Source organism: Canis lupus, chromosome 28 (assembly GCF_011100685.1).
Source record: "Canis lupus familiaris isolate Mischka breed German Shepherd chromosome 28, alternate assembly UU_Cfam_GSD_1.0, whole genome shotgun sequence".
Classification (NCBI taxonomy): Eukaryota; Metazoa; Chordata; class Mammalia; order Carnivora; family Canidae; genus Canis; species Canis lupus.
Genome location: NC_049249.1, coordinates 15210659 through 15233337, shown reverse-complemented (window position 1 = coordinate 15233337; position 22679 = coordinate 15210659). Strand labels below are relative to the sequence as shown.

Sequence of the window (22679 nt, the reverse complement as noted above, 5' to 3'; positions counted from 1 at the left end):
CCACCTGGGGCCATTTCCCTCCTTAAAAGAGAAGCCCAAATTCCTTCTCCTGCCTTTCCTTGGCTGTGCCCCTCAGGGAAACAGGGCCCTTCCCAGCCCTAGAAAGTGGATATTGATTAATAAACCAACTTGAGGGATCCCTGGGTGGCGCAGCGGTTTGGCGCCTGCCTTTGGCCCAGGGCACGATCTTGGAGACCCGGGATCGAATCCCACATCAGGCTCCCGGTGCATGGAGCCTGCTTCTCCCTCTGCCCCTCTCTCTCTCTCTCTCTCTCTCTCTCTCTCTCTCTCGATCTGTGTGACTATCATAAAAAAAAAATAAATAAATAAATAAAAAATAAACCAACTTGATTTCCTCACCTTCCTGATATAGCTCTGGCCAGTGAGATGCAAGGGGAGGTCAATGAGGGCAGTTCTGTGGGGGTGTTGATTGGTCTTTAAAAGAGACATAGGACAGAAGTTCCCTTTTACTACTTATAGACTCTGTCAAGTGTGAATCTAGGATGCTAGGGATTATGGCAGCTATCTTTGGACTAAGAGGGAACTGGTTTTAAAAGGCAGGCCAAGGTGCTGAGGGAGGCAGATTAGGAAGTTGGAAAGAATTCAGGTCCGAAACAACTTCACTGAACAGATAGATGACAATCAACCCTGGAACTGCCCTACCTCAGATGACTTACTACATAAGACAAGCGCCATTACTGGTAGGTCATTTTAGTCAGGATGTTCTATTACTTGTAGTAAAAACCACCCAACAGATACAAGGCAGAACAAATGGTGCCTGCTCCATCTATGTACTCTAAGGATTTGACTTCTGAGCATAACTATACACCAGGATTATTAGGTGACAGATGCCCCTGCGGCCTCATGACAGTAACTGATTTTCCCTACCCAGAGCTATACCCAATCTTTTTCTGTCAGGAGTTACCCTTTGCTTTAGGGGATTTCTTTCCTACTCCATATGGTTAGAAGTGAGGAGAGGGGAAAAACTTAACATAAATTCTGGTGCTCCATCTCAACTACCACCACCAACCAGAGTGGTCACATGACCCAGGCAGAACCAATCTGAGTTCCTCCCCAAGACTGATGTAGGAATATTGGAAGAAAAAATCCTCCTGCTTGCTAGGACTACAAACTGAAAGAACCAGGAACTGACTGGTGTTCATCTTTCGTGGCATGTAGGGAGAGTCAGTCTATAGTATAAGATCAATTCGAGTATCAGAGCCCTGAGGATGCTGTCTGAACATATAGATCAAGCCATGCCTGAAACCCGAGACAACCCATTCACCTGAGCCATAAAGCCATTAAAGTAGTTTGATTTGAGTCTCTGTCATTTGCTTATTAACTTGAATAAACACTAATGTGCCTACATTACCCCTACATCCTTCATCTTCTCTAGATACTCTCCTTTCCCAGGTCTCTCATTTCTACTTCTTTTTCTCTACAAAGAGAGCAAATCAACCTCTGAGCAAACCAACCAACTGTCCTCCAGCTAAGTTACAGGACCCTTCTGAGTCATTCTTCAGAGCAGGCTTCAGAGGCAGCCTCACATGGCCTCACAACTAGGTGTGTGCACTGCCACCCGCCACCATACTCCCCACAGCTTTGTCCCTCTTTCCCTTGCCTACCAGTGCCCTGATGCCTTTTCCAAGGCTGTGGATGCTATTTCGACCTGGAAAAGCAGGTTTAAGCATTCCACTTACTTGATGGCACTGCTCAGCATGTTCATACATGCAAACAGGTGGGGTGCTCCATATAGTCACTGAGTTTAAGGTAGGCAGGACAGGTGAAGCAAGACCATCAAACAGAATTCTACTACTAGTTATACATGTAGTTATATCTGTGTGCACATCAAACGTAAAACACGTGTTGTGTATCACAGCACATATGTAACCCTTGTAGAAGATGACAACTCAGTGGCTAGAGCAATGCCTACTCATCACAAAGGAGGTTCTCTGCAGCATCAGAAGAATGTGCCACACTCTGAAAAATCCTGAAAGGCCTAAACTTAGTCTTACAAAACAGTTACAATAGGGGCAATTATTCAAATTTTAAAAAAGATTCTTCACCTAATAAAGGAAGTTACTACAAGGTCCCACTAAACTGCATGGGCCCTATTGCATTTGGAATATGAGTTGATTTGTATAAGATTTTACATGGACTGTCAGTTATATAAATCAAGGAGCCCCAGTTTAACTAAATTTGGTTTTTGGTTGTATAATGTGATGACACAACAAGGCAATTTTATTTGTATCACTATTATTGATTTTCTGTGTGGAGAAAGATAATAGCACCAAATACTATGATATCAGTTGAGACAAGTGTCTGATTCAGAGACAAGCAAGGCATCACCTTCCTAACAATGTTTTGCTGTTAAATGGCATCTTTACTGTCATTGCAAAAAAAGAACTAAGTTACTCACTTTCTTCATCCATATAAAGTTTTTAAAGATGAAATATGAATAATAACAATAATTGTGGGTAATATTTACATAGTTCTTACTATATGTCAGGCATCATTCTAAGTGCTTTATAGGTATTAGCTCATTTCATCCTCTCAATAACCTCATGTGTAGTTACGATTATTATCTCTGCTTTCTAGATGGGTAAATGGGTTACACTGCCCAAGGTCAGGAGGCAGTAACTGACAGAGCTAAGAATGATGACAGTCTGGGTCCAGGGGCCATGCTATTCACCTTCATACTAGGATGCCCCCTTGACCTGGCAGTCATGTGCAGGATGGTGAACAGTACAGGGGGGAGGAGCAGAAATGGGGGCTGTTTAGCTTAGAACTAACAAGTTCAGGCATATGGTACTCAAGACCTGTATTATGCAGTGAAGTGACGGGGGTGAAGAAAAAGAAAGGAAAGAAAAGAAAGAAAAGAAAGAAAGGAAAGGAAAGAAAGGAAGGAAGAAAGGACAGGACAGAAGGCAAGGAAAGCGTAAATTCTTCACGTCCATTCACGTACCGCCGTCACTGAACTGACACCCGACATGACCGCATCAACAGAACGAAATCCCTCCAACTCCTCCCCCCTACCCCCACTACCACGCACCCATCCCGACCACACCAACACTCACCACTGGTTTGTTCCATTGGTGCACCAGTGATTTCTGAAGAACTAGCTTGTTTCTTGATTTGGGTGACAGTTATAAGGGTCAGTTTGTGAGTCATCAAGCTGTATTTTTTATATACATACTTTCATGAATAAAAAGTTAAGGGGGGCAGCCCGGGTGGCTCAGCAGTTTAGCGCCGCCTTCAGCCCAGGGTATGATCCTGGAGACCCGGGATCGAGTCCCACGTCAGGCTCCCTGCATGCAGCCTGCTTCTCCCCCTGCCTGTGTCTCTGCCTCTCTCTCTCTCTGTCTCTCATGACTAAAAAAAAAAAAAAAAAAAAAAGTTAAGGGATGGAAGGATAGATATAAGAGGATTTTGGTGATATTATGAATGCCTTCTGCATTTTCCAAATGTTCCAGAGTGACGGGGTGAGAGAGACATCATGGAGCTCACAGGCCAAGTGAACCAGTGAAGTCATCCATATGGAGGATTCTCAAATCTCATTTCCAGCAGCCAGACATCAGCTGAGCTATAGGCAACATAGCATCATGGTTAGGAGAACGGCATAAAGAATTAACTTGCCTGGTTCAAATCTTTTTTTTTTTTTTAAGATTTTATTTATTTATTCATGAGAGACACAGAAAGAGAGGCAGAGACACAGACAGAGGGAGAAGCAGGCTCCATGCAGGGAGCCCGATGTGGGACTCGACCCTGGGACTCCAGGATCGTGTCCTGGGCGGAAGGCAGGCACCAAACAGCTGAGCCACCCAGGCATCCCCCCTGGTTCAAATCTTGCTTTGCACCTCCTAGATGTGTGATCTCGAACATGCTATATACTTTACCTTTCCATACAGTCTTGTTCTCTGCAACTGTAAAGCTGGTATAACACAGTGTCTAACTCACAGGGCTTTACTGCAGATTAAATGAGCGCTTGGCAATTGTGGCTGGCTCATGGAACACACTAGTAAATGTGAGCCCTTGTCTTCACCATGTAAGCCCATAGCCATGGTCTCCTACCTTGTATCAGTTACCATATACTTTTTAAAATAATCTTCCCATTATTTAAATAATTTATTATTATTCCCTGCCATGTTCTAAAAAGCATTTCAGGGAGATTTGTTTTAGCTATTATTTAAGTAGTGTGATCATATTATAGAAAATCTGGAAAACAGAAAATCAATTATCATCTTTCAAGAGGGTCATCCTGCTGCTGCTGTGTAATGCCTGACGTGATCTGAAGTCACATTACAGACACCACAAAAGGGGCCACTGGTGCACAAGGGACTGTGGAGCACACACCTGCCAGGCTACTCAAGAAACAGCCACAACTTTTTCTTTCAAAAAATTTCAATCACATAGAAAAATTAGGTCAGTATAGCAAATATCCATAAGCCCTTGACCTAGATTCATCAGAATTGTTAATATTTTGCCACGTTGCTTTCTCTTCTCTCTCCATACACACTTTACTTTTTTGCCTAATCATATGAAAATTAAGTTGCAGAAATGTCATTTTATTCATAAAGACTTCAGCTTTTATCTAAGAACAAGCACATTGTCCAATATAACCACTGTATTATATTGGACCCAAAGGATTTCAGTTGTATGATACTATTATCTAATATACAGTCTATACTTTTCCAACTGCCCTAAAAATGACCTCACCTCGCCCCAGTTCAGGATCCAATCAAGGATCATAAGTACATTTAAACTGTCATGTGGGGAACCCTGGGTGGCTCAGAGGTTTAGTGCCTGCCTTTGGCCCAGGACGCGATCCTGGAGTCCCGGGATCAAGTCCTGGGATCGAGTCCTGCGTCGGGCTCCCGGCATGGAGCCTACTTCTCCTTCCTTCTGTGTCTCTGCCTCTCTCTCTCTCTCTCTGTCTATCATAAATAAATAAATAAATCTTAAAAAAAATAAACTGGGGATCCCTGGGTGGTGCAGTGGTTTGGTGCCTGCCTTTGGCCCAGGGCGTGATCCTGGAGACCCAGGATCGAATCCCACATCGGGCTCCTGGTGCATGGAGCCTGCTTCTCCCTCTGCCTGTGTCTCTGTCTCTCTCCCTCTCTCTCTCTCTGTGACTATCATAAATAAATAAATAAATAAATAAATAAATAAATAAATAAATAAATAAATAAATAAATAAATATTAAAAAAATAAATAAAAAATAAAAAATAAAAAAATAAACTGCCATGTGTCCTGTAATCTAGTACACCCGCTGCCTCTTGTCCTTGTGTATCTTTCACAGCACTGACATTTTTGAAGAGTCCAGGAAGTTTTCTTATAAAATGTTCTGCAATCTAGATTTGTTTGACTGCTTGCTCATGATTCAACACAGGTGTAACATTTTTAGAAAAGTGCTACCCAGTGGATATTTTATACTGTCTACTGCCACACATAAGGAAGTACATAATCATAATTTGCTCCATTACTGGTATTGTTATGTTTGATCATTTCGTTAAGGTGATGTCCACCCAAATCTTATCATTGTAAAGGTGTTTCTCAGGAACGAATAAGTAATCTCTGGAGGGTTTCTTTGAGTTCCTGTGAATGAATATCTTGTCCCCTGACAATCTTTTTATTTTATTTATTTTTTTAAAGATTTATTTATTTATTAGTGATAGAGAGAGAGAGAGAGAGAGAGAGAGAGGCAGAAACACAGGAGGAGGGAGAGGCAGGCTCCATGCCGGGAGCCTGATGTGGTACTTGATCCCAGGACTCCAGGATCGTGCCCTGGGCCAAAGGCAGGCGCCAAACCACCGAGCCACCCAGGGATCCCCACAATCTTTTTATCCAATGGTTTTTGGCATTTGTTGATAATCTTCCTGAATTGATGATCACATTAATGGTACAAAATGGTCACTAGTGATGTTTACTGTATGGGTGAAAAGTTAAATTTTATTTTAAATCTTATTTTCCCACTTACCTGCACTATTACTTCAGAACTATAATATCAGAACTATTTCAGAAGTTCATCTGCTTGACTCCTCCTGACAGTGATTCATAACACCTATTTTTATATTTCTCTGATCTCTATCCACCTGAGCAAGTACATTATGTGGAAACAAACATTTAAATGCACTGGCTTAAGCAATGGGCAAGGAGTTACCTGTCTATACAAGCAAGAGGTTGTCTAGTGTTTAGAGCCTTCTTTGCTACAGCCGATCAAATTCCCCATCAAGAAAAGTCTATTTTTCCAAAGACAGTTCTCTATCAGGGTCAGCTTCGAGCATCCCAAGAAGGGAAAAAGGGAGGACACAAAGGTTTAGGTAATAGACTCCTGGCACAATTTTAAAAGACTCTACAAACCACATTAGGGCAGTACCAAATCACATGGGCCACTGCTTCAGGGAGCCTGCTTCCCCTGTCCCTGTGAACAGTACTTCTTCCTTGTCAACAATCCTTTAGAACCCAAACATCAGGGACACCTGGGTGGCTCATCAGTTGAGCATCTGCCTTTGGCTCAGGGCATGATCCCTGGATTCCAGGATCAAGTCCCACATCGGGCTTCCTTCATGGAGCCTGCTTCTCCCTCTGCCTATGTCTCTGCCTCTCTCTCTGTGTCTCTCATGAATAAATAAATAAAATCTTTAAAAAAAAAAAAAAAAAAAGAACCCAAACATCATCCTTAGATCGACTGCATTAGAATCTCCTGGGAAGCTGATTAAGAAACAAATGTCTCTGTCTCTCCTCTGACCAACTGCATCACGGCCACACAGGGGTTTTGGGAATCAGAGTGTGGACAACTCCCCAGAGGACCTCATGAGCAGCCAGGTTTAGGAACCCTCGCTTAGAAAAGACCCACTATAGTCTCCCAAAGGGGATTATTCCAGAGGACACAAAATGGTAGATAGTAGTTAAGGATCAGTCCCATTATGTGATAGCCACCCTACCAACAACTGACCCCAGGGGTCCAGAATGAGGACAGATGAGTTCAACCTAGAGGACCTATTATACCCCCAATTTATAACCCACTCAAAGCTGGGGGGAAAAAAGTCACTGTCAGATCTATGGTTCTCCAAACTTAGTCACTACCAGAAGCATCTGGGAACAACACCCCTAAAGGATACTGAGTCAGAGATCTCCTATGGGGCCCAGGAATGTGTGGTTATAACAAGTTCTCAATGTGCTTCTGATGCAGGGGATCCAAGGACCGTACTTTGAGGGACTCTGGCCTCGATGCTGCTCATCTATGGCAGTCAAAGAGCAAAAGAATTGGATAAAATTGTCTTGGCCTTCATCTGAAGGCTACTTAACTAAATAAAAAGAAAAAAATCTGAAGCCATATGAGACGTATTACTGAGCAATTAATTTGCCACACAAAAACATCCAGATGATATGAAACCTTCCTTAAAAGGTATTAAATTTTGCTCTAACATTTCATCCCACTGGAGGACTATAGGCAGGATGAGCTAAGAGCAAGAGACCAAGATCCCAACACAAAGTCCCCACTTTGGGTACCATGTTAGCAGTCTCCAGAGGGGCACCAGGAGCATAGAACCATCCCCTGGTAGCCACTTGAATCACGTGAATCAAATTATTCTGATTGTCAAGGTCCTGCCTGATTCCAGCTTCACCCTCACACAGTGAGGGAACAAACACCCAGCAATTCTTTCTCTCTGTCACACTCTCCACTGTTAACCCAAGGCTTAACCAAAATTAACACATGTGCTTGTGACCCCAGAAATGGAGATGCCTAGGCCACTGGTAGCAGGGAGCAAGGACATTATGCGAAATGGGACAGACAGAAAGAGCTGATCAGCTCCATGCTGAGTTGGAATTTGGCTCACTGGGAATCAGAAGTATGGCTAGGCTCAAGGTGTCAGAATAGCAGGCTGCTAGAGGTCATAGTGGCAAATCCTTCTCTTCCCTGGCCCAGGTAGCTTCCCACCCAGGAAACACCAGGCAAAACAAGCCATAGTACAATGATGTACAATACTCTCAGAAAAGGTAACGCCACAGATATCAAAATATGGCTACGAGTTCCCAAAGCCAAGCAGGCTCATAGCAAAAGGATCCCCACGTCAGCCAGCTCTTAAGAGTTCTTACCTGACTGGAACACGTATCTGGCCAAGCCCTGCATTAGCTCTGCTGGCCATGTTGGGGGGGCAGACTCCCCTGTTTCTCTCTTCAGACGAAATGTCAATTCAAAGCCAAAACCACTAGGCCCGTCTGTTCCTGTAAATCTGAAAGGAATAAAAACCAAATGTTTTTAGTTCAACCACCTCAGGAAAACACTGTTTTTAAAGTCCAATTAAAGTTTTCCCCCTTTTTTGGTGGCCTTAGCATCCAAACCCCTTAATCAGAGAATCTCCCTCAATAGCCTATAAAGAGCCACAATACTAGTCTTGCGCTCCTGCCAGCCACGGTCCATGGCTCTGACCTTGGTCCAGCCAATCAAATTCCCCTGGTGGCACTCTAAATTATGAGTTCTACATTCTGTGGCTCTGGAACATTCCTCTTGATGATTAAGTCTCTATTACTGAAAATCTTCCTTATTCACACTCTTCATTCCTTCAAGCTGTTAATAAGCACCTACTTAGTTTGCTAAGGACACAAGGCCCACTGTATTGTGAGGAAGAGATCATTTCTCTCCACACCCACCTTGGGATGGTACCCCACAAGGGTACAATCCTTGGGATGGGCTGGCTGGTCTCCAAACTCAGCATTTGAGGATAAGTCCCAAGGCAGATTCCAAATATTGGGAGGGCCTATATTCTGCCTGAAACCCAGCATCCCACACATCCTAATTGATCAGCACATGCTCTTCCTGAAACTCGCTGCCCCATGTGCATTCTTCAATCACTGGAATGCTCAGGAAGCATGATTTGTGCTCCCTTCTCATCCCCAGGTGGTCAAGAACGATGACAGTTAAGCCTCTATGGCCATATTTATCACAGTGATGATGAGGCGAGGGAGGAATGCCAGCCTCTCACTGCTAGGAAACACTCAGAAGAGGACCAGGTCTTCAGGGAAGCCCCTGAAATGGACTTCTGTCAGAAAGGAAAAATGATGTGGATGAGAAAGCAAGGCCTGGTTGGGGAGGTGACATGCCCCCCTTATGGGAGGGAAGCATCCAGGGAGGAGTTCCTGAGAACTTAAGAGGTTTGCCAGCATGGGAAGGGTTAAAAGTTAAAATAAGTTCATGATATAATTTTCAGTAATTATATCTTGTACAAACATGAGCCACAATGATTATACACATGTAAACTCCTCAGCATACAAATACAAACCATAAACTAAGATGACAGCCAACACCTCCTTGCTAGCCAAGCTACCCGAACAGGCAGTCAGAGGCAAGAGTTGCGAAGGGATAATGACGATGCCCAACCCTAGAATTCCACGTGGCGTCTTTCCTCCATCATCCTCTTCATCACCCTCAAGAGGCCAGGCCAGAAGATGGGACAGAAAGAGATTCCAAAGTTTCTGAACCTCGGACATCAGTCCTAACCTTGTGTTTGTGCCTGGGTGAGCTCAGCCCTCCTGCATTTGCTACAGTGGGGAGATCACTTCTGGGAAGCTATGTTCTCCAAAGCACTGAAAAGGAATCGGGCCTTAAAGTCGTTATGCTCGGGCCTAATTATATTTAAAGGAGGTGTCCATGGTTTGCATTTCCTCTGGGTACCTAACAGTGTGGGAGGCAGAATCCATTTTGAGGGTACACAACTAGAATTTCAGAGACCAGATGAGAAGAAGTTGTTTGGCAGGACACGGTGTAAGCTATTTTTTGCCCTTACTGAACTGTCATATTTGGGAGCAATTCGATGCAAGGGGGCTGGGGGAATAGCTAAACAAGCTGAGGCTGGAAGAGCCACTTCCTCGGGGCTGCAGGCTTGAGAAGAGTGTGAAAATCTAAGGTAATGCAACACTGACTCAGAGTTAAAATCCCACTGAAGGAGATGGGTCACTAGGCCAAAGGGAAGATTTCAAGCAGCCTCCAATAGAAGCAGCTTCGTAAAAATGTATTAGACGATTATTCCAGGGCTTTCATCTTGGGCCAAGAAAAATACATGATTTCTAACCACAAAAACTTGAGAAACAGACAAAAAGAAAATCCTCTTCAGATTGTGTGATGGGAAGAACCCTCGATGCAGAGAGAAATCATATGCATCCCAGCAGCACCACCCCTCTAAGGAAGCTGTGTACACATACACACACATGTATGGGTGTGCATGTGCACATGTGCACCATCTGCCTACATGCGGGATGCTTTTTGGGCCAGCTCTGTGGTGGGCAGGCCAGCCCTCACTTGGCTAGCTGGGAAGGACAGGCCTGGCCAGATGGTATCCACCTGCATTTGATTACCACCCACCAGGCTGGCTGGACGCAACCTCTAAACTCTGAAACATGCGTTTGGAATGGCCCAGCTTCAGGATAAACACACAACCTGGAGCCTGTCAGAAGTTCTCTTTTTCAAAGCAGACTGCCCAGGAAACAGCCAAGCGACAAGGTCATTCAGTCTTTAAAGTCCCCTGGGAGAGGCCTGGCTTGGTCTCGACTTCTTCACGTGAGGGCTTCTCCAGCCAAAGTGGTTTTGTCTGACCAGAGGATGAAGCCCCTCCTAGGGGCAGCTGTCCCACATCCTCTGAGGAAGAAAAGCATGAGAGGAAACTGGCATGTGCTACAGAAGGAGGGAGATGGGTCAGAGCAAAGAATTTTTCTAACATAGAAGGCTACTAAAATATTAGCTAGTGGTAAAGGGAGCCAGTGGAATTTCTTCCTACAGAGATTCTAAAGGAATATATTACAGATTCTCCCTCTGGTAGGGAGAGGGTGAAGGGTTCTAATGGTCTTGTTGCAGAAGGATGGTTGAGACTGTTTCCAGCTCAAGAATTTCTGATCCTGCTCGCTGAGGTACCCAGGGGAGAGTCTGGCTTTGTCCCAGCCATTTGGAGACCTTAGGAATGGATGTGGCAGCCTCAAGAGTAACGTTAAACCTGCACACAGAAAGAACCTGTGCCTTTAATCCCAGACACAGTTGCACGACCACTGGAACCTGCCCAAAAGCCTGCCCCAAGCAGCTGGACTAAGAAGGTACAAGTCAGCATCTAAGAAGCCAAAATGACCACCAACGCCAGGCAGAAGATGAATGGGAAACCAGAGGGACTTTCTGGAGGAAACACAACAGCTAGGGTGGGCAGAAAAGACCTGACCTAAAAGTTGGCATCTCATGCTCAACACCCTTAGTTAATAGGGAAATTCAAAAAAAACCATGGTGAGATACCACTCCATACCCTCTAGGATGGCTAAAATAAAAGACAGTAACAAGTGTCGACGAGTATGTGGAGAAATTGGAACTCACACACACTGCAGGTGGGAATGCAAAATGGCAGCACTGCTCTGTAAAACAGGCTTGCAATTCCTCAAAAAGTTAAACACAAAGTTACCACATGACTCAACAGTTCCACTCCTAGGTATATACCCAGAAGAATTGGAAATGTGTGCTTACACAAAAACTTGTGCATTGAGTCACCTGGGTAGCTCAGTTGATTAAGGTCTGACTACAGCTCAGGTCATGATCTCAGGGTCCTGGGACTGGGCCCTAAGTCAGGCTCCCTGCTCAGTGGGGAATGTGCTTGTCCTTCTGTCTCTCCCCATGCTCGTGCTCTCTCTCAAAGAAATAAAATTTTAAAAATACAAAAACAGGGATCCCTGGGTGGCGCAGCGGTTTAGCGCCTGCCTTTGGCCCAGGGCGCGATCCTGGAGACCCAGGATCGAATCCCACATCGGGCTCCCGGTACATGGAGCCTGCTTCTCCCTCTGCCTATGTCTCTGCCTCTCTCTCTCTGTGTGTGTGACTATCATAAATTAAAAAAATAAAATAAAATAAAAAAATACAAAAACAAAAAAAAATTTTAAACCTGTACATTAATGTTTATAGTAGCATTATTCATAATAAGCCAGAAAGTGGAAGCAACCCAATGTGGTTGACAGATGAAGGGACAAACAAAATGTAGCACAAAACAATAGGATTAAAAAAAAACAATGTCCTGATACAACGTGGATGAACCCTGAAAACATTATGCTAAGTGAGTAAAGCCAGATAGAAAAAGGCCACATAACGTTACAATTCCATTTATACAAATGTCTGGAATAGGGGCACCTAGATGGCTCAGTCAGTTAAGCATCTGCCTTCGGCTCAGGTCATGATCCCAGGTTCCTGGGATCGAGTCCTGCATGGGGGCTCCCTGCTCAGCGGGGGGTCTGCCTCTCCCTCTGCCCCTCCCTCCTACTTGTACTCTCTCCCTCTCTCTCAGATAAATAATAAATAAATAAAATCTTTAAAACAATGTCTGGAATAGGGATGTCTGGGTGGCTCAGTGGTTGAGTGCTTGCCTTTGGCTCAGGGCATGATTCTAGAGTCCCAGAATCGAGTCCCACGTCAGGCTTCCTGCATGGAGCCTATTTCTCCCTCTGCCTGTGTCTCTGCCTGCCTCTCTCTCTCTCTGTGTTTCTCATGAATAAATAAATAAAATCTTAAAAAAAATGTTTGGAATAAAGAAATCCAGAGACAGAAAGTAGATTAGTGGTTGCCAGAGGCTAGGGGGAGTAGAGAATGGGGAGTGATTGCTAATGGGTACAGTTTCTATTTGGGGTGATGGAAATGTTCTTGAATTAAATGGTGACGATGGTTGTACAACCCTATGAATATACTAAAAAGCACTGAATTGTATACTTTAAAAAGGCAAATTTCATGGCATGTGAATTATATTAAAAAAAAATCCTGGTATCTCAGGTACACCTCAGTGCTAGGAGGGACAAGGCCAACCACACCAACCAAGTCTTTACTGGACTCTAGCTACTAACAGCCACTATGATTAACTGAATGCCTATTAAGTTTTAGACCTTGACCTAAGTACTTATGTCACAGCGTTTAATTCTCCAACAAGATTCAGCCACTGTTATCTTCATTTAACTAACATGAAAAAAAGAGACTAGAGTTTAAGTAATATTCTCTATGTCACACAGCAAGCAAGTTGACTTGGACTTGAAGTTGGCCTAACTCCAAAGTCTAGCTTCTTACTGCCATGTGACCTCAGGCAAGACATTTAACCTCTCTGTGCCTCAGTTTCCTCACAGTAACAATTTCAGAGTTGTGAAGATTAAATGTTAGAAACTGCCTGGAACACTTAGAAGCATTCTATCACTTACACTAAGTAAAAGGAGCCAGTCATGAAAGACCATGTATTGTATGATTCCCTTGATACATGATAAATATAATAACTTAGTTTTTATTTATTTTTTTAAAGATTTTATTTATTTATTCATGAGAGACACAGAGAGAAGGCAGAGACATAGGCAGAGGAGAAGCAGGCTCCATGCTGGGAGCCCAATGTGGGACTTGATCCTGGAACTCCAGGATCATGCCCTGGGCCGAAGGCAGACTCTCAACCACTGAGCCACCCAAGCGTCCTGGTTTTTGTTTTTGTTTTAAAAAGAGATTTTATTTATTCATTTGAGAGAGAGAAAGAGACACAGAGACAGAGAGCACAAGTGGGAGGGGGAGGGGCAGATAGAGAGGCAGACCCCTAGCTGAGCAGGAAGCCCAACTCAGGGCTCAATCCCGGGGCCCCAAGATCATGACCTGAGCTGAAGGAAGATATCAACCAACTGAGCCACCCAGGTGCCCATATAACTTGTAATATAGAATACAAATTATGTATATATTATATAAAATGTCCACAACAGACAAATCTGCAGAGATAGAAAGCAGATTAGTGACTGTGTATGGGTAGGGAACTGAGGACAAATGTGGAATGACTGCTAATGCATATGGCATTTCTCTTTAGGGTGATGAAGAAGTTCTAAAATTAGATTATGCGATGGTTACATAACTCTGTGATGTACTTAAACCATTAAATTATACATGCTAAGGGGGTGAATTGTACAGTATGTGAATTTTATCTCAATAAAGCTGTTCTTAAAAATTGAGGGGGAAAAAGAAAAGATTGATAGTAAAAAAAATCACAAACTATAGATATATAGGTACAGACATACAAAGAGAGGTTCAACCTCACTCATGATAGGAGAAATGCAATTTATAAGGGTCCATAGGCTTCATCAGCCTGTTTTTTTTTTTAAGATTTTATTTATTCATTCATAGAGACACATAGAGAGATAGAGAGAGAGAGAGAGGCAGAGACACAGGCAGAGGGAGAAGCAGGCATCATGCAGACAGCCTGATGTGGGACTGGATCCAGGGTCCCCAGGATCACGCCCTGGGCTGCAGGCGCCACTAAACCGCTGCGCCACTGGGGCCGCCCGAAATGCAATTTAAATACAAATTAAAGCAACAAGAAACATAGTTCTCACCCATCCGATTGGCAAAAATTAAAAAGTCATTCTATGAGGCTGTGGGGAAAGATACTGTCAAACAATACAAAGATACTGTATTGGCGATACAAGTTAGTACAATCATTTTGGAGGGTAAGTCAGCAAAAGCTAATAAAGTTATATATATTTTACCTTTTGACCCAGCAATCCCATTTCTATGAACTTCTAATTGCCAAATATTGGAGACAACATAAATGCCCATTCATGGGAGAGTGGTTCAAAGAGTATTAACGCAGCTATGAGGAAGAGCTAACAAACCGATATGGATATTGCCAAGTAAAGAAAGCAGAAAGTGGGATGCCTGGGTGGCTCAGTGGTTGACATCTCTCTTCTGCTCAGGTCATGATCCTGGGGTCTTGGGATCAAGTCCTGCTTCGGGCTCCCTACAGAGAGCCTGCTTCTCCCTCTGCCTATGTCTCTGCTTCTCTATGTCTCTCATGAATAAATAAATAAAATCTAAAAAAAAAAAAAAAAAGGCAGAAAGTACTACAGTACACTACCTGTTGAGGAAGAAAGAGGGGGAGATAGGAAAATATACATATATCTGCTCATTTGTGCAAAAAGCAACACAGGAATAATAAATCAGAAACTAATAAGATTAGCTGCCTACAGGCAGTAGGTAGGAACAAGATGGAAAGAACTGCAGGATGGGGGGCAGGACACATTTCTCTGAATATGTATCTTGGTGTATAATAGGTGCTCAATAAAGATGAAAAGAATGAGCTCAGAGGCTCAGGCAGCAACCCTTTCCATCAAGACCTAGTGTGACCTCAGAGGAAGTGGCCCCTGCTGGCTTCCAGATCCTCCGATACCCTGTGGAGTGCTTTGGCTATCCTATGGCGCAGCTGGCCACATGCCTTACTCCTCTCACGTCACAAATGTGACCATTCACCTTCTTTTCAAGATCTGTTTGCCTACTATAAGCCCACAGCTCAGGATGTTGCAACATACCTGAGCTGCAAGGCAAACACTCTTGGCATTGTATAATTACACTCAAGGGGCTCTGGGCTGAAGAAGTGTGCTGCAGGGGAAGGGTGGGGTGATAGCCAGCTCAAATATCCAGGACTCTTTTACTCCCCTCTCCAAAAAACAGCGAACATCCACCAACCATCAAAAGACAATTGGTCAGGAAGAGTCAACACATAATCTGATCTATTGCTCTGTCTGGGCAGTTTAAGTTCCAGAACAACAAGGAGGAGGCCTGGTCAGTGTGCCCAGAAACAAATGTGAAGAGGCCAAGAAACAGGAAGTGGATTGGGCCCTTCCCCTCATCCTTCTGGCCATGTCCAGCCTTGATCTGAGGAGGATCCAACTCTTGACCTAGTTACTAAAAAGACCCATCGTAGGCCCGAGGACTATTGTGTCACTGAAATAGGGCGACCGACTTGTCCTTGTTTTCACAGGACTTTCCTGGCTTTATAATTGAAAGCCTCATGTCCTGGGAAAGCCACTAATCCCAGGCAAATTGGAACAATCACCCAACATTGAAGTGTCACTACCCAATATCAAGAGCCACTGAAATGTCAGCAGAGTCTCTGGAGCCAGGCTGCCTACGCTCAAGTTCTGGTTTTGCTACTTCCTCGCTGGAGGGCAAATCACTTATCCTCTCTGTGCCTCAATTTCTCCATCTGTAGAAATAGGAGATATGAAGAATAAACCTTAAGGTAAACTATGGAGTCTGGGTGATAATGATGTGTCAATGTAGGTCCATTGACTGTAACAAATGTATCATTCTGGTAATGGATGCTGAGAGTAAGGGAGGCCATGCATGTGTGGCGGCAGAGGGTATATATACGAACTGTACATCACTTAATTTTGCTGTGAACCTCAAGCTGCTCTAAAAAATAAAGTCTATTTTAAAAAATAGTAAGAAGGGCGGGGGGCACCTGGGTCACTCAGTTGGTTAAGCATCTGCCTTCCACTCAGGTCATGATCTCGGGGTCCTGGGATCAAGCCCCCCGCATCAGACTCTTTGCTCTGCATCAAGTCTGCTTCTCCCTCTGTCTCTCCCTCTGTGATCTCTCTGGCTCTCACTCTCTCTCAAATAAATAAATAAAATATTTTTAAAAATAAAAATAAAAAATAGTAAAAGGTCTTATTTATTTATTTATTTATTTAGGCAGGCTCCACACCCACCATGGAGCCCAATGCAGGGTCTGAACTCATGACCCTGAAATAAAGTCCTGAGCTAAGATCAAGAGTCAGACGGCCAACCAAGTGAGCCACCCAGGCACCCCTAAAGTCATTTATTTTATTATTTTATTTTATTTTATTTTATTTTATTTTATTTTATTTATTTTATTTTATTTATTTTATTTTATTTATTTATTCATGACACACATACACACACACACACACAGAGGCAGAGACACAGGCAGAGAAAGCAGGCTCCCTGCAGGGAGCCTGACGCAGGACTTGATCCCAGGTCTCCAGGATCACACCCCAGGCCGAAGGCAGTGCTAAACAACTGGGCCACCGGGGCTGCCCTAAAGTCTGTATTTTAAATGGAGATGTAAGTAGCTATCATATGGGAACTATTTAAATAAGCTAATATATGTGAAACCCTCAGAGCAGTGACTGGAATATAATAGGTACTGTCGGATCCCTGGGTGGCGCAGCGGTTTGGCGCCTGCCTTTGGCCCAGGGTGCGATCCTGGAGACCCGGGATCGAATCCCATGTCCGGCTCCGGTGCATGGAGCCTGCTTCTCCCTCTGCCTATGTCTTTGCCTCTCTCTCTCTATCTGTGTGACTATCATAAATAAATAAAAATAAATTAAAAAAATAGGTACTGTCTCAGTGACAACTATTATCTATGGTAGTCCCCAGTTCTAGAAATTCACCCTAAGAGGATAATCTTGTATTTGGAAAAAGTCTTTTGTATAAATATATTCCATGGTATTTATAAGAGTTAAGAATTTAGAAACAGGGCAGCCCTGGTGGCTCAGTGGTTTAGTGCTGCCTTCAGCCCAGGGTGTGATCCTGGAGACCCTAGATTGAGTCCCATGTCTGGCTCCCTGCATGGAGCCTGCTTTTCCCTTTGCCTGTGTCTGTGCCTTTCTCTCTGTGTGTCTCGAATGAATGAATGAATGAATGAATGAATGAATGAATGAAAGAATTTTGAAACAGTCTAAATGTTCTACAAGCTGAAGTATTCTGAGTTTGGGTGCATGGTGTGGCAGGATGTGACACAGTCATTAAAAATAAGAGTTCTAAAAACAGGGGGACTCATCTCTGAGCTTTAGGAAGAAAAGGGCTTTGCACTCCTCTCTAACTGGTGAGGAGAAAAGGGAAGGTTACATCAGATACCTACTTTGAAGCCTCTATTGTTTGCTGTTCACCTATTTATTGTTAACTACAGGATAAAAATATAAATAATTCTTCTTAAAGTGGTCATGAAATTGCAAGCCTTCTACATTGCTGGTGGGAATATAAAATAGCACAGCTAGAAAACAGGATGGTGGTTCTTCAAAAAAAATAAACATAGATTTATCATATGATTCAGCAATTCCATTTCTGGGTATAACCCAATAGAAATGAAAACAGGGATTCAAATAGACGCATACCCATATGCACAGCAGCTATTGTTCACAATAGCCAAAAGGCAAAAACAACCCAATGTCTATTTATCGGTGAATAGATAAGCAAAATGTGCATGTCTACACAAAGGAATATTATTCAGCCTTAAAAAGGAAGGAAATTCTGATATATGCTACAACATGGATGAACCTTGAAAACATTATGCTAAGTGATATAAGCCAAACACAAAAGGACAAATATATGATTCCACTCATATGAGGTACCTAGAGTAGTCAAATTCATAGACACAGAAAACAGAATGGTGGCTGCCATATCTCCATAAAACATGCAGATATGAGCAGCTAGAATGAGGTGGGGGGCGATGGGGAGTTACTATTTAATGAACACAAAGCTTCAGCTGGGAAGATGAAAAAGTTCTGGAAATGGATAGTGGTGATGACTGCATAAGAATGTGAATACAGGGACGCCTGGGTGGCTCAGTGGTTGAGTGTCTGTCTTTGACTCAGGGAGTGATCGCGGAGTGCCAGGATCGAGTCCCACGTCGGGCTCGCTGCATGGAGCCTGCTTCTCCCTTGCCTGTGTCTCTGCCTCTCTCACTGTGTCTTTCATAAATAAATAAAAAAAAATCTTTAAAAATATAAAATAAAATAAAATCTCTTTAAAAAAAAAAAAAGAATGTGAATGCAGGGACACCTGGATAGCTCAGCCATTGAGCCTTTGGCTCAAGGGCTGCCTTTGGCTCAGGGCGTGATCCCGGGGTTCCGGGATCGAGTCCCATGTCGGGCTCCTTGCATGGAGCCTGCTTCTCCCTCTGCCTGTGTCTCTGCTTCTCTGTGGGTGTGTCTCTCATAAATAAATAAATAAAATCTTAAAAAAAAAAAAGGGGGGGATCCCTGGGTGGCGCAGCGGTTTAGCGCCTGCCTTTGGCCCAGGGCGCGATCCTGGAGACCCGGGATCGAATCCCACGTCGGGCTCCCGGTGCATGGAGCCTGCTTCTCGCTCTGCCTGTGTCTCTGCCTCTCTCTCTGTGTGTCTCTCATGAATAAATAAATAAAATTCAAAAAAATTAAAAAAAAAAAAAAGAATGTGAATGTAGGGGCATCTGGGTAGATCAGTGGTTGAGCATCTGCCTTTGGCTCAGGTCATGATCCCAGGGTCCTAGGATCAAGTCCCACATCAGGCTCTGCATGGGAGCTTCTTCCTCTGCCTATGTCTCTACCTCTCTCTCTGTCTCTCTCATGAATAAATAAATAAAATCTTAGAAAAAAAAAGAACGTGAATGTACTTAATTAACTTCATTGAACTGTAAAAGTGGTTAAAATGGTAAATACAGATTTTACTACAAACAGTCATTGAAAAAGCATGAAACAAAATCTCATACAAAGTGTGATTCAAAATATTTGTGCAGGGGTGCCTGGGTGGCTCATTCAGTTGAGCATCTTGATTTTGGCTCAGGGCATGATCTTGGGGTCATGGAATCAAGCCCCATGTAGGTCTCCATGCTCAGTGGGGACATGTCCTTCTCCTTCTGTTCCTCCCCCTGCTTGTGTGCACACACTCTCTAAAATAAATAAATAAGTATCTTATAAATATATATTTGTGCATACATGTACAATGTAAAAATATATGTGAGAAAAAGGAAGAAAATGCAGTAAGATTATTATAGTAGCTATCACAGTACAGTTTTTCTTTTTCAAACTTCTTTGTATTTTCCAAATTTTCTACTGTTTATAATCTCTGGTCTAGACTATAAACACCACAAGGACAGGGCTATGTCTTATTCACTACTGTATCTGCCAGACTTCTCACAGAATCTGCTGGCTGAGTGTACATACTGTACACTCAAGGTATGATAGGAGAGGCCTGTGGTCAGCACCCTCTTTCCCTGTGAGTGGCTGAAGCATTGAATGCTGGGCCAACTCAAGGCTCCACCTTGTGAAGTTAGTACTTCTAAAGTCAGGTCTAAGGACTGTGACTCTGTCTCAAGCTTGATATTGTTACCAAAAGAAAAGAAAGAATACACTATTTGCCTCAGAAAACATATGCCACAGGAGGCCAGGCCAGTCCAATTCCAGAACCAGAAGTGATGTCACTTCATTCTCTATAAAGCCTCCTATTGGGTCTTCTTTCCCCTTTCTCTTTCCCTACTTCCTGGTTGGTCTTCCCCCCTCTAACCAGCTCTTCTTGAAAATTAGGCTTAGTTCCCAATGTTACTAGGTTGGTCATTCTCTCCCAGAAGAATGGAGCTTCTAGGAATGCCTGGGTGGCTCAGTGGTCAAGCATCTGCCTACAACTCAAATCATGATCCCAGAGTCCTGGAATTGAGTCTCACATCAGGCTCTCTATAGGAAGCCTGCTTCTCCCTCTGCCTATGTCTCTGCCTCTCTTTCTGTGTCTCTCATGGATAAATAAATAAAATCTGAAAGAAGAAGGAAGGAGGAGGAAGAGGAAGGAAGAAGAAGGAAGGAGGAGGAAGGAGGAGGAGGAAGAAGAAAGAAGAGGAAGAAGGAAGAAGGAAGAAGGAGAAGAAGAAGAAGAAGAAGAAGGAGGAGGAGGAGGAGAAAAAGAAAGGGTCTCTAAGTCCTGTCCCTGGGGAAACGACCTGCAGACCTTTTCCTTTGGTGGCTTCCCTCCAAGGGCACACACAACCTACATTTATGTCTCTAATAGGCATAGGCAAAGCCTACCCTTCATCCAGGCTGGACCCAGAGATTACAAAAAGACCTAAACTAAAGACCTCCAATATCTCTGGGGCTCTGCAAAGGAGGCTACCCACCTCTTCACCTCTGCCTCCCAGAGCAGTGCCAAAGCAATTTCAAGGACCACTCATCCAAACTCCAGTACATGCTTGGAGTACCACGTTTCTTGAGGTTAATTTGCTCCAAAGCCCTCAGTTCTGCCCCAAACCTCCTAATGCCCTGGAATTAGCCACTGTTCCATCCCTTTCACACATACAGAGAATAAAGATCTGCCTGGCAAAGAGAGGGCATTACTGGAAAGCACTTCCCTAGGGAAAAACAGAATGTGAGCATTTCCCTGTGCACGATCTGCACTTGTTTCCTAGGGTACTTTCTAGGTGAAAAAAAGGACAGAAGCTAAAGCCCAACTTTCTGCGGGGCCCGATCCCAGCCATCTCATATACAGTCTCTGCAGGTAACCTTACTAAGTGGCTTTAGGCACCATGCCTCTGTTGAGGATTCCCAAATCTGTCCTCAAAGGACCAGACCCAGATACCTCAAACTCAACATATGCAAATCTGAACTCAGTATCTTCCCAAACCTGATCCTTCTCTATCTTTCCCTAACCGAAAAAAAGTACTACTATAATAGCCTGTGTAATGGCTCGCCAAATATGTCCACATTCTCATCTCTAAAACCTGTATATGATACCTTACATGGCAAAAGAGACTTCACAGATATAACTAAATTAAGGATCTTGAGATGGGGAGATTATTCTGGATTATATGAGTGAGCTCAATCTAACCACATGTATCCTTCAAAGAAAAAGTGAGAGGTAGAAGAAGTGGGAGAATAGGCAGACAGGTGTGGTATGAGAACTTAGTCTGCCTTTTACTAGCCCTGAGATGAAGGAAGGGGCATGAACCAAGCAATATGTGTCACTTCTAGAAGATGGAAAAGGGAAGGGAATGGAATCTCCCTTACAGCCTCCAAAATGGAATGCAGCCCAGTTGACATCTTGATTTTTTTTTAAGATTTTATTTATTTACTCATGAGAGACACACACAGAGAGAGAGAGAGAGAGAGAGAGAGAGAGGCAGAGACACAGGCAGAGGGGAGAAGCAGGCCCCATGCAGGGAGCCCGATGTGGGACTTGATCCCGGATCTCTAGGATCATGCCCTGGGCCGAAGGCAGGTGCCAAACCGCTGAGCCACCCAGGGATTCCAGACATCTTGATTTTAACCCAGTGAGATTCACGTCAAACTTCTGACTTCCAAAACAGTTAAGATCATAAATGTATATAGTTTTAAACCACTAAACACATCGAAATTTGTTATCACAGCAATAGAAAACTAATACAGCCACCAAACCAGAATCCTAAGTGTTTTCCAGTCTGGCGTCATCCCCCTGGGTAGCCAGGAAGACAGTCACCAAGTTGTCAACTCTTCCTCCTCCCTCCTCAGCAGCTCAAATGTGTCCTCTTCTCTCCATCCTAACTGCCATACTATGGGTTGGCCATCTGCATTTTTCCCCTGGATGTCCATAACACTCCTCCTCACTGATCTGCTTCTTGCCCTATTTAGTTGTTTGTTCTGACATTCCCCAAAGGAAATATGATATGCCTCTCCTCTGCTTAAAATTCTCCAAAGCTTGCCCCCACTAAACCTTCGCTAGTAAGTCCAGACCTCTCAGCAAGTCTCACAATGACCTGGGTCCCATCTACCTCCTCTGCCTAAAACTCTAAGCAAGTGCCAAGTGAATGGAATGGCAGATGTCTGGACACCCTAATGACTCAGACACTCCAAATAAGTTGTTCCGTTTATCTCTACCCTCTGCTAACCTTCAGGGAGGCTCAGGTATGGGCGCCTGAGTGGCTCAGTCAGTTAAGCAACTGCCTTCAGCTCAGGTCATGAACATGGGGTCCTGGGATCTAGCCCCACATCAGGCTCCCTGCTCAGAGGGGAGCCTGCTTCTCTCTCTGCCCCAGCCCCCGCTCACATAAATAAATATATCTTTAAAAAAAAAAAAGAAGGCTCAAGTGTTACCTTCTCTGAGCTCAGTGCCTAAGCTCAACAT

At 43.8% G+C, this 22679-nt stretch overlaps 1 protein-coding gene across 2 annotated transcripts in view; it reads right to left on the bottom strand.

Annotated features, from left to right (window-relative positions):
* Positions 1-22679, bottom strand: part of SUFU (SUFU negative regulator of hedgehog signaling) — a 122240-nt gene that overhangs the window by 72608 nt on the left and 26953 nt on the right. For both annotated transcript variants that reach the window (XM_038578647.1, XM_038578648.1), the window contains exon 3: positions 8102-8238. In XM_038578647.1, coding sequence (XP_038434575.1) covers positions 8102-8238 — 137 coding nt within the window. The remainder of the gene's footprint in view (positions 1-8101; positions 8239-22679) is intronic.